At 56.1% G+C, this 17624-nt stretch overlaps 1 protein-coding gene and 1 long non-coding RNA gene across 2 annotated transcripts; one reads left to right on the top strand and one right to left on the bottom strand.

The window, feature by feature from the left end:
* Positions 1–464: 464 nt before the first annotated feature.
* Positions 465–7100, bottom strand: DIPK1B (divergent protein kinase domain 1B). The gene is made up of 5 exons (XM_068211086.1): positions 6873–7100; positions 4431–4565; positions 3067–3174; positions 2763–2939; positions 465–2242 (listed from the first exon to the last, which is right to left on the bottom strand). The coding sequence occupies exons 1-5, from the start codon at positions 6933–6935 to the stop codon at positions 1430–1432; spliced, it is 1296 nt and encodes a 431-aa protein (XP_068067187.1). The 5' UTR covers positions 6936–7100; the 3' UTR covers positions 465–1429.
* Positions 7101–14661: 7561 nt separating this feature from the next.
* Positions 14662–16717, top strand: LOC137486103 (uncharacterized). Its single transcript, XR_011005576.1, has 2 exons — positions 14662–16050; positions 16453–16717. It is a non-coding gene; the product is annotated as an uncharacterized lncRNA (long non-coding RNA).
* The last annotated feature ends 907 nt before the right edge of the window (positions 16718–17624 follow it).

Below are 17624 nucleotides of genomic sequence, written 5' to 3'. Positions count from 1 at the left end.
GTCGTGCTCACCTTTTCCATGGATAAATCACATTTCAGAGGCCCCTCCTCAGCAGGGAGTGAGCTCTGCTGGATACAGGGCACCCCTGACACCAAAACGTGCCCAGTGAGAGGTGATGAGGATCCTAAAGAACCAACAGAAGGGAAATCCTGATCTTTCTCCCCAAAGGGCTCCTAAATTTGCAGCCCTGGTGCTGCAGTGTCAGGTGCATTTTTATTTTGTGATTGCACACCAGCTGCACGCTCACTTCCCTAAGGAATTGCTGGCAGGAGAAGCAGCATGTGCTCCAGCAGCAGGGATATGGCTGTGCTGGGAACAGAGCAACCTTGGGGGAGTTTATCCAGCTCTTCCTCCCTGCCCAGAGCTGTAAGATTGCTGTAATTGAGCATTTCAAGGAAACGGCCATGGTTGGAGCCCTGGGAGCACAGACACAGCCAAAAAAAAATAAATGTCTGGAGACCTGCTAAAAGCTTTGCCTGGAAATTCATTTTAATAATGAGAGAAGCACTGGATTATTCTGGTATTAACCTTCAACCTCTGCAGGGCAAGCCCAGCTTAGTTTTTGGAGAATTAAACGGAGGAGTTGGCTTATCCCTGCTCGAGTGTGGTGGGCAGTGACACCCGAGCACACCAAGGGGTCACAACGGTTCGTGTTTAGCCCTTTGCCTTTAAGCCATCCTTGGCCTCGGCCGCTTCCAGAGCGGACACGTGAGGGAATGGCTTGTGCTGCCAATTCCAGACTGGGGGCAGGAGCAGCTGGGGGGAGCCTCTCACAATTCACGGCATCACCGGCAGGGTCAGGCACTTAAAAACGGAACCAAAGGACTGCCACGATTCTCCACGGTGCAACAGACAGCTGATCTGCTTCCTGTGTGACAGCTGGAGCTGATGGCAGATGACTCAGACACTTAAGGAGAGACTTTGAAAGGGGAAATCTACCTTTTCCTCCTTTTTAGATCACAAACAAGCTGGTACTTAACAGGCTGCTGTTTGGCTATTGATGGACGGGTGTGATTCACGTAAAAGCTGTTTATTTACATCAGAGCCGTTCCTCAAAAGGAGATGTGACAAGTACAGCATGAATGATTCATTCCCATCGCTTTGCTCTGCTTTCCTGCTCATCAAGGAGCAGTTTGATGCATCCAGCTGGGCTCTGCTTCCTTATCCCTTTCCGTGTCCGCTTCCTCCCCCAAGCCTGCTCAGCCCAGCTCCGTGTCCCAGCTCTGCTCCTGTCGACCCATCCCTGATCCTGCTGGGTGGTGCAAGTCATGATGCTTGGTTTTCCATGAAGGAGAAGGGGCTGCAGCTCTGCTGAACTCCCTGGGCAGGGTGTTTTTCCTGGGGGGGAGAGGATGGAGAAACAGGCCTTCAGCCCTTGGACCTCGCTCCAAGCTCACAGATTGGAAACTCCAGGGCCGTGCTTCCCCCGTTAGGAATATTTGGTGTTGGAAATCTTCTTCCAGAGCAAGGTCTTGAGGTTGTTGAGCACGAGGGAGTGGTGCACTTCCATCTGGCTGGCCAGGCCACTGAGGGTCATGCAAGTTCGGAGCTGCTTCTGCAGCTCTTCCTTCAGCTCCAGGGGAGCTCCGTAGAGCAGATAGTCCTGCAGCAGCCCGCACACCTTGGCCAGGTTGGGCTGCACCACGTCACTCTTGCACTGCTTCAGGAGCTTGTCACACGTGGCCGTGCAGTCCCGCCCGTAGGTGCAGTCCCCGTTCTGCTCACAGTGCCGGCCCTTGAGGAAGCCTCTGATTGTCATCTCCGTCGCCACCTTGCGCAGGTTGACCATTTTGAAGTCGTACTTGTCGTTGTAGCCCACGTTCCTGAGGCTGCTCTCACAGATGTAGAAGTTCCCGTAGGTCCCATGGAAGATTTCCTCCACGAACTCCAGCAGGCCGATGGCAATCTTGGCACGCCGCGGCCAGGCCGGCGCAAACCACTGGTGGATGAGCTGGTGGGCGATGGAAGGCAGCAGGGACTGCAGGAAAGGGGGGACATCCACCCCGTAGAGGGATGTGTGGGGGATCTTCTCGGTGACATAAAGGTCCCCGCAGTGCCCCAGCAGCTTGGCCGTGTGCTCCTTCTCATGCAAGGAGAACATGAGGAGGAACTCATTGAGCTGAAGCAGCGCCCAGATGGATTTGGCCTCTGCCAGGGACACCTTCCCGTCACGGTTCACGTCTGCCATGGTGATGATCCGGCTCACCAAGGCAGGAAGAGATGGTTGATCCCCCAGCTTGGACTGCAAACAGGACAAGAAGTGGCATCAGACCCTCACAGCTCTTCATGTTTGGGTGTCACATCACAAAACCGAACCGTGGGAGCAAAGATCTGAGCTGGGGAGAGGAGGAAATGGTGACGCTCCAGAAAATCCAGTGCTACACCATGTGTGGGCAGATCCAGCTCCAGCAGAATTTTACCAGCCTCAGGGCTGCTCTAGAGCCTCCTGCCAGAGCTGCTACCCCACCACTGCTGCAGAAGCCCCAACAGGGGTAACTACCAGGGCCACCAAATCAGCTCTGCCCAGCACAGATGCCACCCACAGCTGTGGCACAGCCACCTCCAGGGATGCTGCTACTGAAATCTCATAGAAAAGAACTCATTTCCTCCACTAAACCAGTGCCTGGCACTGGCACCCAGCACTGGGTAGGGGGCACGGGCAGGAGGAGCTCTCGTTCAAAGGGAAGGACAAACACAGTTGGTGTTTCTGACTCACAGGAGCCATCCCAAGCCTGTGGGATCCCACAGGGCCCTGCACTGACCTTCAGGAAGTTGAGGAGCATTTCCTTGAACTCGTCCATGGAGGTTCCCCGTGTGGGTTTGTCGAAGAGCACCACATCCCTCCTGGGCACAGAGTCCGGGCGGCTGTCAGCCCTCAGGGCTTCCCCGATGCCACATTTGATGATCACCTCCCTGTCCCTCCAGAGCCCTCTGTAAACCTGGAGCACAGGGAGGGGGAGGGCAGGTGGAGGGAGCTGGGTTCTGGTTTGGGATGGGCAGAGGGGGAGATGCACAGGGTTTGGTGCTGGTGCCCAGCCCCTGGCATGGCTGGGGGCACAGACCTACCTGCTGGCTGGGGGAGGAGGAGAGGCAGTGCTGGAACAGGAGGCCACGCTCCTCACACAGGTCCTTACACGTGGAGCCAGAAATGATCCCTTTCTTGTACTGGTCACACTGGGGAGAGCAAGGAGAGAGGGGAGCTCAGCAGGGACAGATTTCTACTGGCCCTTAGGGATGGCTCAGTGCCATGGGTGTGGTGGGGCTGGGCTGGCAGGGACCCCTGTGCTGCAGGAGGGATCTCAGGGATTTATTCCTGGATGCTGCTGCTGCAAATCCAGGGGCTTAGAAGAACTTCCTGGGCTGGAGGAGAGGGCAGCATGGAGTTGGGTGAGGATGCACAGGCTCAGGCAGCTCAGGAGAGCAGCAGTCCCTGCTGTGAGCCAGGCTGGCCCCAGTCCCAGGGGTGGCAGGGACAGGGACAGACAGTGGCTCTGATCTGTGGCCAGGCTAGAGCTGGAGACATCCCTGGGCAGGAGAGGCTGCAGCTCTGCAGCTCCTCAGCGAGGGCACGGCAGCCTCAGGGCTGCAAGCTGGAGCTGCAGACATTCACTGCATCTTTTCCCTTTTTTTTTCTGCTGTGGATGGGAATTAACCTTTGGACCTGCTCACAGGGGACACGGCCAGACACGGTGCCTGGAAGCCCCAGCTCCGAGCAGGAATTAGCGCCCAAGACCCCGCGGTCGGAGTCAGGCAGAAAATCAAATTAAACGATCGTCGTTGTTGTTATGGCAATTCCTGCCTCCCTTCTCTGCTGAGGGATTGATCAACGAGGCTTGTTCTGACACAGCCCAGCTCCCCCTCCTCGCCTGGGCTGGGCTGAGACCCACTCCCATGCCAGGGGCACACACAGCACTCCTGGGGCACCCTGCCATGGGGAACACGGAACGTGCACCACACTGCAAACCCCAGCCAGGCAAAACACACAGAGCCAGGCTGCCACACAGAGCTCTGCTGCTTTCTTTCCTTAGGGCTCCTCAGCAGTCACAGACAGGTGCCATGGACTGAGTGCTCCCTTTTTCCTCCTGCTCTGCAGAGCCCAGAGGGGACTGGTGCGATGCTGTCCCTGCCCACGGATCCTGCTCCCTGCCCCTGACATTGCAGCTTCATCTGCACAGATGTGGATCTGCCCACGTCTGCCCTGGCTGCTTCCCTCTGACATCTCATGGAATTGTTTCCCTGTCACCCTGGCAGCGTAAGGTCACCCCTCCTGCTCCGAGCTCCGTGCCATGTCAGGGACAGCACCAGGGCAGCAGCTGCCAGGAGGGCTGCTCCTCCCAGCTTTGGGGTTTGGGAGGATGGAAATGAGGCTCCCACAGCCCTCCCCAGCCCAGCACCCCAAAAAGGAGCCACGGGGCTGTGCTGCCACTCACGATGATCATCCGGCAGACGTGGCCGCGGCACAGCTCGGAGTAGGACGAGTAGTGCATGTAGGCCACCCAGCTGCCCACGAAGATGCCCAGCCACACCACCAGCAGGTACTTCACCTTGATGCCCGGGAGGCGGCCCTGCAAGGGAAAGGAAATGCTTTTGAAACCCTTTCTGAAGGGCAGGGCTTTGCCCAGGGCAGTGGCAGCTGGCCAAGGATGGCTTCTGCCACACAAACCGACCTGAGCACTGGGGAAACCTTCAGCCTTTTTTATATATATTCATCAGTCTCTTATGCAACTCCTGCTGCAAGTAGGTCACTTAAAATTCCCTAAAAGCAGGGGGATTACCAGCCTGGGCTGCAAGGAGCTGAGTGCTGTGCCTCCCTGGGAGCTGTGGCCACATCCTCCCACTCTCCTGCCCTATGCAAGCCTGGGGTACCCCAGTGGGGCTGCAAGAGCGCTGCTCCTGTTTGGGGGGACCCCTCTCAGCAGAACCCCCCCTATACAAAGCTCCACGGGCAGGGGAAGCTCCCAACAGCAGTTCCCGTGTGGGAGTGGGTGAGTGACAAACCTGGGAGCTCACGGGTGATGCTCTGTGCAAACGACTCGGAAGCTCTCAGCAGGATTTTGTTTTGCTGGCTTTGGTCCTTCCCCCTGACCCTGGCACAGCAGCACTGCTGCCATCTGGCCTCCTGCAAGAGAGGCTGCTCACCTGGCTCGTGTAACGGAGCAGATCCCAGCAGTTCCAAAGGGCAGGGAGTGAATCCGTGCACTAAACAAACCCTTCCATCCCATTTCTATAGGTAATTCTACACAACCCTTGGCCTTTGACCACCTCCAAACCCTCCTCACGACCTGATGCTGGGATAGGTCTGGATCTGAGTGGGTGCAGCACCTTTAAAACCTGCCAGGGATCATCACTTGGGTCTTGTAGCCCAAAACCACTCCCCACCTCCAAAATGCTCCTCCTCAGCCCCTTTCCAAGAGCTGTCAGGGCTCTGGGAGCCACAGGAATGGGCAGTGAGGGTGAGAGCAGGCAGGTCTGCCTCGAGATCATGACATTTCTCCTGTTAATTGGAAACCCTGAAGTGTGAATAGGGCCAGGGTGCCCAGTTTGCCTGTGAAGCAATGGCACCGCTAATTAACATGAAATTAAATTAAAGAGAAGCCAAGCACAGCCAGGACTTGGCAAAGACAAAGCGTGGGGTGGCTGCTCCTGTGAGCTGAGAACCAGCTCATGGCCTTGAAGTCAGACACACTGGGACCCTGAGATGCCCCCAGCACGGCAGCCCCCCAAACTGCCCAGGGTGGGTGCGTGAGGCCCCCTGCCCTTAGCAAAGGGGCTCTTCCAGGGACTTCCTGTTAGAGATATGTCTTGGAGAACCCTGGAATAGCCAAAATGTCACTTTTTGCTTATTCTGACTTAGAATCCATCATGTTCCTGTGGGAGAAGCAAGTCAGGACTGTGGCCTGAGCATGGCATGGGGAGCTCTGGCTTCATCATCCCCGAAACGGTGGAAAGAAACGTGGGAGTGGGGGATGCATTTCAATGAGAGGTTCCCCTGAGCTTTGCTTGGGTTTTGGATTTTGAGGGTTCCTCCAGCACCTCAGTCTCAAGGCACAGGGGTCTCTCTCCCCATTGCCTTCCCTGCACTGAAGGGTGTTGCCCTGTGAGAGTTGCTGTGTTTAGTTTTAGAGTGACTCGAGGATATGAAAGTGACTTTGGGCTGGGGCTGACTTCAAAGGCAAAATGGATGCAGCATCAACAAAATCCTGCTCCATCCCTGTGGCTGCCCTGGGAACACGGGGGTTGTTTCACAGCACTCCCAGCTCTGCACCCACCTCCTGCCAGCACCCTCTGCCCACCGGCTATCCCCTCATCCCCTCCGGGATAACCCCTCTGGTCCAGGATCATTGCCATAGTCAGGCTTTCTCATCCCACGGCTGCAGAGAAAAACCCATTCCAGCATCCCTGACATCCCTGGCCCCAGCATCCCTGGAGATCTGAGGGAGGTGCCCGGCCCCTCGGAAGCTCAAGGATGGGAAGAGGAGAGAAAATAAATAAAGAAAGAGAAGGAAGGAGCCATCCCTGCCCTGCTGCATCGGCGGCTTCACCCAGCGCTTTGGGCTGCCCCGGTGCTCCCAGGCGGAGCACGGCGGAGCGCGGCGCGGGTTATGCAACCGCTGCGGCCCCGGGTGTTGCTCCAGACCCCCGCGGTGCCGGTGCCCGGCCCCCAGCTCCTTGCACCGGCGTCGGGCGAACCGAGGCGGAGCGTCCCTTTGTGCACGGCCGGTGCCAGGATGCGGAGATGGGCATCCCCGAGCCCGCACCCCCATCCCAGCGCATCCCCGAGCCCGTACCCCCATCCCAGCGCATTCCCCCGGTCCGGCGCATCCCCGAGCCCGCATCCTCCATCCCGCGGCGCATCCTCCCTCTGCCGGTACCTGCAGGCCCTTGGACAAGGGGCAGAAGAGCACCAGATGCACCAGCCGCCGGATCCTCCGCATGCTGCGGGCGCCCCGCGGCCGCGGGCCTCAGGCTCCGGGGGGCATGGCCGGGGCGGCCGCGGCCCCCGCACCGCCGCCGGGGCCGGGGGGGGCCGGGGTCCCGGGGAAGGGGGGCCCAGCCGCGCCGCCCGCCCGCTCGCTCCGCCGCAGCGCCCGGCCCGGCCCGCGGGGCTCGGCGGCTCCGCCCGGCGCGGGGCGGTGCGGGAGGTGGGGGCGGCGCTCGCAGCTCCGCCGCAGCCCGGGGAGCCGGGGGGCTGCTGCCCTGCCCGGCACGGCCCCGCCGGGTCAAGCCCAGTCCAGCGCTCCGCACCTGGGCATCCCAGCCGAGGGTGTCATGCCACAGCCTGGGGGTTCCATCCACCCGCGCATCCTACTTGAGGATCTCATCCCCATGCCCATCCCACATTCCGGGGTTCCACCCACTCGAGGATCCCATCCCCAGGCTCACCCCACCACACAGGGGCTCTCCAAGCCCTGGTTGATGATCCTGGCAGAGCAGGGAGTGGTCTGTGGAGATGCTGATCCCACCTGGCCCCCAGCACTCACAGCAGCTCCAGGTTTATTCAAAGCCATTTTGGGTGACAGACGGCCAGACTCCCTCCTTGTTACCCATAGCAGGTAACCTGCGAGCACAGCTCGGAGGCTGCAGCCTCTCAGGCCTGAGTCCTGCCATCACTGCCGCTCCTTCTCCTCCTTGCTGTGTCTTTTCCCCACCCCGAAGCCCAGCAGCAGCACTGGCTGGTCCTCCCTGTTTGCACTGCGGCCAGGCAGGGAAACCTCATGGCAAGACTTTGTGTCCAATAGGCTAGAGACGGCCCCATCCAGGGGGATCCTGTGTGCACAGGCAAGTTAGACCTAGAGGGACAGAGAGCAAATAATATGATGGGAAATTATCTGGGAGACTCAGTCACGAGGGCATTGTTAAGATAATTCCTTGCCTGCTATCAGCAAATCTTCAGATTATCCATTTGCCCCCTTTTCATGGCTCAGGTTGCTCCTTCCTTTTGAATTTGGCTTAAAATGACCTTTGAAAAGAAGCTGGTCACTGTGAGCCCAGATCCCCGCTCAGTGTGAGTGCCAAGCACTGAGTAATCAGGGCCTAATGAGCAAAAGCCTTTGCCAGAGTAATCCAAATAATGGTGATGAATAAGGAGCATCACACAAAACTGCCTGAAACCTCCCAAATCCTGCAGCGTGCTTGCTGCCTGCTTTTAACCCCGAAGAGGTCCCTTGCTGCTCCAGTGCTGTGCCCTGACCTCTGTGTGGGCTGGGCTGACATTGCCTGCAGCGGTGACAGGGACCGGGACCTCGGCCACCCACAGCCCCCGTCCAGGCAGCTTTTACCATCCCACTGAAGCCAGGATGATTCTCTGGCAGGTTCTTATTTTTAATGTTAATTAAGACAGGAAAAAAAGAAGAGCCTCTGAGATTTATTTTTGATGGTGGGGTTGATAATTTGGGAAACAGCAGGGACAGGAAGGTGCATTGCTGGATGCATTCCATGCTCCCTGCTCACCCTGCTCCTGCAGCTCCTGATTTGAACTCTGATTTTGGAGGCCAAGAGTGGGGGAAGAATTCTCGGTGGAGATGGGAAATTACACACCTGGGCCAGGGATGAAGGTGGCTTGAAATCCACAGAACTCTGCTATGGGGCTCTGCAAAATTCAGGGGTGGATTGTCCAGCGAATCTAATTAGGAATGAGCAGACCATCCCAAGCTGTAATATGCCAAGTAATTAAGTGATTAGTATTGATTGTTAGGATGCCTAATGAGCAGTTATCACTGAATTATTAATTAATCCAATCATAAGAGTAATAAAAATTCTGCAGGTGTGATGATACCCAACGCACAAGGGAAGCGAGATCTCTCCTCATGGTGCCCATATCAGGTTTCTATCCCAGGCACCTGGCACCAGGGATGCACTGCCTGGGCTGCTGCCCCTGTGCAAGGCATCTCTCCCCTCCCCAAAATTCCCCTGGCACTGCCAGGATGGGCTCCAGCATCAGGCAGGCACCCAGAGCTGTGTAGCTCGGAGGTGGGGAAAATGCTTCGGCAGGCGCTGTCAGCATCCAGAAGATGCCGGGATCAACCAATGCTCAGCTCCTCCCTGGGAATTCTTTCACTCCCTGCCTTGATTAAGTCGCTTCAGTTTCTCCTGGTCAAAGCCCTGCTAATCCCAGCTAAGCCCGCAGTGTGCCGCGCGCTGGCCTCTGATCACTTCCCTGCCAGGCGGTGGCTCTGCGGGCACATCGCCAAGAGCATCGTGCCCTCGGGACATGGCAGCTCGCGGGGCAGCCACAGCCCTGCAGCGGCCATTTGCTGGCCCACAATATTTACCTGACTAAATGATAAGGAGTAAATAATCTCCAGCCAGAGTTGACAGCAGTGCAGAGCACCCTGACTCGTGAGCAGGGACCTCCAGCCACCCATCCCCGTGTCCCCTCCAGAGCACCCTGAGCTGCCCATCTTCTTCTGGGTGGGATGTCAGAGTTGGGTGACAGCTGGGGACAGCCCAATGCCATCACTGGCAGTGCCCAGAGCTGCTGGTCAGCAGGGGGGTGCAGGACCCCAAACCAAAATAAGGGCACATGCTCACTCCCTTCTTCTCTGCCATCAGGATCAGTCCCATGGCCACAAAGCAGAGGGATTTCTGCCCCGGGCAGGCTGCGATGGCACCCGGCATTCCCAGGCAGCGCCGCAGCTCCGGAGATGATGGATCCAGGCTTTAATGCTCTTTTCCGTGCATCTTTGAAGGATTTGAGGCTGATCGCCCGCGCTTCCTGCGTGGCATCCACAGCTGGCTCCGCACAGCCCGTCAGCTGCCTCTGCTGCCTGCCGGGCCCTGGCGGGCTCAGCGCAGCGTTTATAATTAGAAATGCTAATCAGCTCTTGTGTTTCTGGCTTGACAGCCCGGCCACCCCCTGCACAATCTTCCCTCCAATCTGTCCTGTGCTCGCCCCCTCCGCTTCCTCTCCAAATCCCTGCTACTTGTAATTAAGCACTAAGAAGTTAAGGGGGCTTGAATGGGGGTGCTGGGGCTTGTTGGATGCTTTGGACCAGGATTGCAGCCTCCACAGAGCTCCTGGCTTGCTGGGAACTTTTTGGGGGTCTCACCCTTCATTCACCACCATCCCCTTGGGCTGGGGACACCCCAGGGATGTCCCTGGCCCTGAACTATGAGGTGGAAGAGTGGGAAGCCCGAGGGCTCTGCAGGCAGTGCTGGGGTTAAAGGCAAAGGGTGGTGGCTGTGGCTGGGAGCCCTTCGGTGCTGGCTCTGGAAGGGTAGCTTCTCTCATTGGGATTTTCATCATGTGCCAACCGTGGGCGCTTCCCAGCCAAGGAGGAAAGGGAGCTTGCAAAGGAGCTTGGAGAAGGGGGCTGAGCAAGCAGATCCCTGCACTGGCTTAGATCATGGAGTTATTCTTCATCAGGTCATGCTCTGGGGCACACAGCCCAGGGAATTCTTCCCTCACCAGTGCCCAGGGACAGCCCTTGCCAGCCCCCAGCCACTCCACACGAGAGCCAGGGCACAGCTTGCACCCCAGGCATTTGGCTCCCAAAGTCAAGCTTGGCCAGGGAGACATTCCTTGGAGCAGGCATGGAGCTCAGCTGGCCTCAGAAAAGACAGAGATGCACAGGTGGGATGAGCAGCTCTGGACATGGTTTTTAAGTCAACATTCATCTTCCAGGAGTATCAGTTTCAGTGAGGAGAGAGGCTGCAGTTTGGAGGGTTGATGTGCAGAAGGTTTTCAAGAAGGCAGTGGCTGTGTGAGCAAAGGAGACCCCCCCCTCACCTCCTCTGTCGCACGCTTCACCTGGGACACCTCTGCTCACTGCAGCATCTCCCAGTGTGTGAATCAACAAAGGGCTCTCTCTCCTCCACACAATTTCTCCCTGGAGAAAGGGTAATAAGAAAAACAAGGAGGTATCACAAAGAGAGCATGGGAGGGACAGGGCATGGTGGCTTCAATGACGATGCACTTGTGAAAAGGCACAGGCAACTGACTGGGAAAGCTCTGGGGGAGAAGTCAGATTGGATTTGTCATGACTAATTGACTCCCTCCAGCACTGTGGTCCAGCCTTCATGCATGGCATGAGCAGGGTCCCAAGCATCCAGGAATTAATGAGGGTCTGACCCTGTCTGCTCAGCCACTTGAGTTTTGCCAGTGCAGACAGCTGGCTTAAGAGTCCCTTTTATCCTTTACAGATCAGATCAATTTGGATAGTTATAATCTAGTCCTGGTGAAAGCTCAGAGCAGACTTTATTGCCCAACCAGCTCAAGGAGAAAAAAAGCAAGCGAGAGGGAGAGGTCATGCTGAACTATTGATTGTGCTGCTCCCAGATTGGCCTCGGCAGAGAGCTCACCTGGGACAGTTTGCCTCTATCTCCTGCTAATGCTGCTCCATTGATCTTTTGTGACAGGCGGCAGCTACAAGATTTTTTGAGGTCAGAGTCATTAAGAGGCATTAATCAATAACAGAGGAAACCGAGAGAGAGCAACTGTTTGTTTCATGTAGACATATTCCCCGTGTGGATTTTAGCCCACTGAGGTGTGTGTGGTTTATTTCCAGGGAGAAAAAGAATTCACTTTCTGGTGACTCTGGCACCTGGAGGAGCCAGTTGCAACACAGTGGCAGCTCCAGCAGGGCTCTGCAATGAGAGGACAGCACCTGGGGAGTTTGTGGCATCCAATTCCAGGTACCCTAGCATCCTACCCAGCAATTGCCCAGACCCTCTGTTCCCACACAGGCACCCCCAGAAGAGATGGGTACTGATTTCACACGCCCAAAGACCTGGGTGCTGGTTTCATGTTGTGCTTCTACTAAACAAAGCTGCTGCCTGGCCGGGGTGCAGCCAATCCCAGCAGCCTGTTCCGGGATCCAGCTCTGTGTGAGCTCAGCCCGAGCCCAGATTAATTCCTGTGGCAAGACTGGAGTTGCTCACAAGAAAAACAGTCTTTGTGCTGCAAGCACCCCGGGCTGCTCCGCTCCCTCCCGCCCTGCCCAACAGTGTCAGTACATTTCCACTGCTCCGTGGTGGTAACATGCCTTTTTCCTTCTCCAGCAACCCCTGTGCTCAGCCCCAGCAAGTGTCTGTGCAGGTGCTGGAGCCCATTTTCCCTTGGAGAGGCAGAGAAGTGGGCAGGAGACCTGCTCAGAGGAGCAGGAGGATGGGATCATCTTCAAAGGTGGTGGTTCTGGCACCAGCAGAGCAACCAGCGGCCTCGGGGTGATCTGGGGCTGGGGAGGTGCTGCCGCTGCCTATGGCTGAGCTCAGCTCCAGGAGCAGCCCTGTGACGCACACCAGTGGCACACCTGGACTTCACCCAAAGGCCCTTTCGTCCTGCTGGGTGCCACAGAGCTGGCACACCCTGCGGCACAGTGCTGGCAGGTCTGGCAACCCAGGAATGCCACACTCAGCCTGAGGAGAGAGCAGGGCTCAGCAAACAGGGCCTGCACCCAGAAGGTGCTGTGGGATGCTGCAGAGGAAGGGAAATGTCCTTTGGGAGGCAGGGATGGAGATCTGCGTCCCTTTCTGGGCACACCTTGCCTTGACTCCCAGAGCCCCAGTGTCCCACTTTGCAGTGGTCAGTACTGCAGATCCCCAGGGAAACAGGATCTTCCTCGTTCCTGTAATTACAGCCACACAGCCACAGCACTAGGATCAAGGGCTGCAGGAGAGGAGGGGATGAGATTGCTGGCTCAGGTTGTACAGGTGTGTACACAGCCCATAAACACCTGGCAGTCTAACCCTGGAGACACACCCAGAGCTCAGCACCACCAGCTGAACCCAGACCAGGTGTGCCTTGTTATGGGAATCCAGACCAGGTAGACTCCTTATTGCTACCCAGACCATGTGGGACTCATTATGGTAATCCAATCCAGGTGGACTCTTTACAGGACTCCAGCCTAGGTGGACTCCTTATGGGAATCCAGCTCAGGTGGGACACATTATGCTGATGATGAGCAGGGGTTCCCTGAGCTGAGAACCTCTGACGTGGGAGATTCAACAAACCTCTCTCCAGTCCCAGGTTGTCCACCAAGAGAAGCCCTTGGTTCACAGCTCTGCCTTCCCTGCTCAGTCCATCAGTCTCCAGGTCAACCACTCAGTCCCTTCCACCAGCACAAAATCCATCAGAAACAATTTAATTTCCTTTATTAACACATGACATTTGGGAGAAAGCCTAATTGTATTGCAACCTGAAAAAAAAAAAAAATTCCAATTTTACATCCTTGTGCCTGAAAGAGCTCAAGAGCTGCAGCCAGACAAGATGTCCTGTACTGGGCACACCCTCATTTACGAGCATAGTGCAGAGACCATGAGGTGCAGGGGGATTTCCAGCCTGTGGTTTCAAATGTAAATGCAACAGTAAGATCTGGAAGTCTTGTGCTTTTGCTACCTCCTGTTTTTGGCAAAGTCTACCAGGAGCAAAAGAATAAAAGCCAGTGCTGGGGGGCTTGGTGGTGCTGCAATCCTTGCCTGATGTGCACTGGCTCTGCAAACACCAATCTTCAGCCTCACTGATAGCCCTGGCTCTCTGCGGGGTGCTGGTGTGGCATTCCTCTGTGGATCAGCATCCTGCCTTGTGTCCTGCATGGATTTAAATCCACACCTGGCTGGTGTGAACATCCCAGCAGATTATGTCTTACTTTTCCAATAGAGTTACTCGTAGGTGAGTAAAGGTTACAGGAAGGAAGGAAGGTTCAGATTATTTAATAGCCTTTTAAAACACGTTTCTCTCTCAATTGCATGTTCCCAGAGTCAAAGTCCTTTGGGTTCTTTGCCTTTCCAGAGGCCAGTGGAGGCTGTGCCTGCCAGGCCATTTAACAATCTCATGCTTCTGGTTCTTGTGCAAGGCTCTGTTGTGAGCAGGGAGCCGCAGCGCTCACGTTGAAACCACGCTGAGTCACCAGCCGGTTCCTCCCCAGTGTTTACTCTGTTGTCACCAGAGTGCTGACGTGTGATTACTGAGGAGCCCAGCAATCACAGGGATTGTGGCCATGGAGCAACAGGAGCCAGCGTGGAGGCTGAGGATCAGGCTGAAGCTCTGCCCCTGCGACTGTGGGCTCACCGTGAGCTTCCCTGCGGCCCACACAAGGAGCAGCATGATAATTTCACCTCCCATGTGCCCTTTTAGGCAACAGGGAAATGAGATTCACCCACATCCTTTGCAAAAACTGCTCTTAGCACCATCCTCGCAAAGCAGATTCTGGTGTTCCCCACCAGGGCAAACCTCTTCTCTGTCTTTGCCAGGGCAACACTTCCAGGAAAATTGATGCCAGCCAGTGATGTCAGCCCTTGGGGCAGCCTTGCTTATGGATGCAAAAAAAGGTTCAGGTTCCCAGCCTGCAGCCCTGCTCGTATGGGAGTGTTACACAGGGTAAACACATCAGCTGGACTGTGATGCTGGACTGTCCTGTGTACCCTGAGCTACACAGAGGTGACACACGGTGACACCAGGCTCTGACACATCTCCCAAAGTCAGCTGCTAATTCAGGCAGGTGAAGAGAGAAGAGGACAGATCAGTGGATGGACAGACTGAGAGAGGTCTGGAAGGAGTTCTAGCAGATGTGTGGATCACCTCACTGTCCCCAAGCCCCTGACAATGGAGGCTGCTGGGCAGCACCCAGCACAAGGTGCCAAGGGGTTTGCCCAGCCCACGGCTTTGTGCTGTCAGCCCTTCCTGTGAGGGCTCCCAGCCTCACACATGCGTGCCACGAAAAGACCACGAATGAGGATGTTTGGCTGGTTGCTGCCTCCTCCCCCCCACTATAATATCACCAAACCCAGCTGCTGCTTTCAACACACGGCCCTTGGCAGGAGGCAAAGGGAAGCAGGCAGATGGGTAGAGCTGCCAGAGGCGCTGTGGGGAGCCATGAGCAGAGGCAGGGCGAGGCAGCATGGCTGAGATTCTCCATAAATACAGCCTTCCTTCGGCACAGCCGGCATCTCCAGAGGGTCCTGCCAAGCACCCACCCAGCCCCAAGCCTCCTGCTGCTCTACAACCTGCTCAGCCAGGAGATGGACACACCCCTCCTTCCCTCCCACTCCTCCAAGTGCTTTCCCTCTCTTCCCTTATCCATATGTGGGAGATGTTCTCCCTGGCTCTGTTTTCCAGTCAGAAGCTAGTCATCCACAGGGAGGTCACATGCTGTTGCCAAGGGAAGCAATAAATTTAGGCAAATAAAAGATAAAACAACACAGCCAGATTATTGTAAAACAAGGGGAATGCTTTGAGCTTCATGGCTCTTCATGGATCCAGGCACAGAAATCCCACCAGCAGTGATGCTGCATGGACCCTTCTGCTTGGCACGTGATGTGTTCTTGCTCCTGCCAAGGATTCTGGGCCCCGCTCAGCTACACTACCTGCAGGATACCCTTCTACTACATTTAAATAATCCAGTCAGTAGTTTAAATATGCAAAACACACTACACAATCTAGCAAACCAAGACTTTTTGAGAATTTGGAACTGCTTCATCCTGGCTGCTGCAGCTCGGGAGGACAGGGATGGGGTCACCTTTGCCTCTACCCCAAAATGGCCATGTCTCAGGGTGATGAGGTGATCCTTGTGTTGCACAGCGGGCAGAGGCTCTCGGGCTTCTTCCATCAGGCAGTTTGTTATGAAAATGCTAACGCACGGGCTGTCGTCATCTGGCAGCACCACCGCCCGCCTCATGAAATAACTCTGTGTGACAGCTCTGCTTGCTCACAGGCAGGCCCATGTCTGGCTTCTAATCTGGCATCAGAAAGCGCTCCCCTTCCTTGAGCTGCAGACTAATACTAAACGTTTCATTTGCATTACTCCAGATAACATGCTGGAGAGCGTGGGGAGAAGGGGATGGCAGCCAAGCTCCTCCAGGAACCCACACATGGAGCATTGCACCAACGCTGCCACGCCGGATCTATTCACTCCGCTTGCCGCCGGCACTGCAGCCCTGCCGGAATTTACGTTTCATTCCCAACGTCAGCCAGCGTTTATGAGCTCCGCGGATCAGCCCGCGAGACGCCCCAGTGACAGATCACCAGGGACTTTCTTCCCATGTCATCAAAAGTGAAAAGTCATGAGGATAACACAGCATTGCTCCGAGCCCAGCGTCTGCTCAGCTGCAAAGGTCTCGGTGAGTTCCCAGGCATATGTTGGCTGGCATGGAACTGGAGCAAGGCTCCCTGAACAGCCCACAGGACACCGGCAGCAGGGATTAAGCTAATGCTGTGTGGAGATGCTAATACAATAAGGGTTCTTTGATGCATTAGCTGGAATCATGAGACCAGCTCTGAGATGTCATTGCCTGGCAGCCGTAGGGAATGCCAGCTGGGAGCTCTCATTAGAGAAGGAGCCCGTCTCCTGCTCCCAGCCCTAAAGCTGCTGTGGGGTAGGGAAAGTGCAGTGAGCCCTCCCTTTTCTGGTGAGAGCTTGTTTGGGAACAGCACGCAACCTCTGGTGGTGAATCCAAAGACAGCTGAGGGAACAAGGTTATTTCAAGAGGGCTAACACTTTTCCTTGATTTTTCCAGGAGCTGTAAAGCTGTGGATGCCAAGGGGATGCTCAGAACCACAGGGACACATCTTACCCCAGTGGAGTCTCTGCAAAGACTTGTAGGACTTGGGTTTTGCTATAAAAAGTGCTGCAAAACCAGATGAGGTCAATGAATGGTTTGTGTCAGTTCCAGCAGACACTTTCATCTCCCATATCAGCTTTGTACCCACAGAGCTTCAGGGCCTGATCCTATCCTAACTCCAGCGCCAGCAGGGAAAACTCCATCCTGCTCAGCACGTTTGTGTCACTGGAAAACCAGCATCAAGCACGAGTGGAGAAGGTGGGCGAGGGTCCAGGAGGATCCCCAAACCTCACACAGTTCCCTGAGGAACACAAACTCCCTCACAGCCTGGAGGACCCCAAAGCCTTTCCATGGCACCACACAGGCAGGGAAAACCCCCCCACCCGGCACCATGAGGGTCCCAAAGGCCCACAGGGCTCCATGAGGGGGCCAAATGTCCACAGGGCTTCATGAGAGGACCAAACCCTCAACAGGGTTCCATGAAGGGACAAACCCCCCACAGGGCTTCATAAGGGGACAAAATGTCCCCAGGAATCCATGGCGGTCTCAAAACTCCACATGGTTCCATGAAGGTCTCAAACTTCCACAAGCCTCGATGCAAGGACCAAACCCCCACAGGGCTCCATGAGGGGACCAAACCCCCTACAGGGCTTCATGAGGAGACAAAAGGCCCCCAGGAATCCATGGCAGGGGGGTCTCAAAACTCCACATGGTTCCACGAGGGTCCCAAACCTCCACAGCCCTCGACGCAGGAACCAAACCCCCACAGTGCTCCGTGAGGGGACCAAAGCCCCATAGGGGTCCGTGAGGGGACTAAATCCCCATAGGGGTCCGTGAGGGGACTAAATCCCCATAGGGGTCCGTGAGGGGACCAAATCCCCATAGGGGTCCGTGAGGGGACTAAATCCCCACAGGAGTCCGTGAGGGGACTAAATCCCCACAGGAGTCCGTGAGGGAACCAAATCCCTATAGGGGTCCATGAGGAGACTAAATCCCCATAGGGGTCCGTGAGGGGACTAAATCCCCATAGGGGTCCGTGAGGGGACTAAATCCCCATAGGGGTCTGTGAGGGGACCACAGCCCCATAGGAGTCCGTGAGGGGACCACAGCCCCATAGGGGTCCGTGA

The sequence above is a fragment of the Anomalospiza imberbis genome, chromosome 21 (genome assembly GCF_031753505.1).
Source record: "Anomalospiza imberbis isolate Cuckoo-Finch-1a 21T00152 chromosome 21, ASM3175350v1, whole genome shotgun sequence".
Taxonomy (NCBI): Eukaryota; Metazoa; Chordata; class Aves; order Passeriformes; family Viduidae; genus Anomalospiza; species Anomalospiza imberbis.
The sequence above is the reverse complement of the archived record's forward strand: the minus strand, read 5'-3'. Positions and strand labels throughout refer to the sequence as shown.

Excerpts from the sequence above, each read along its gene's own strand:
- DIPK1B (XM_068211086.1), bottom strand. The coding sequence starts at position 6,935 with ATGCGGAGGATCCGGCGGCTGGTGCATCTGGTGCTCTTCTGCCCCTTG. Across the intron at positions 3,175-4,430 it reads ACGTCTGCCGGATGATCATC|TGTGACCAGTACAAGAAAGG; the intron begins GTGAGTGGCAGC and ends TGCTCTCCCCAG. Across the intron at positions 2,243-2,762 it reads TGCTCCTCAACTTCCTGAAG|TCCAAGCTGGGGGATCAACC; the intron begins GTCAGTGCAGGG and ends TCCTGTTTGCAG.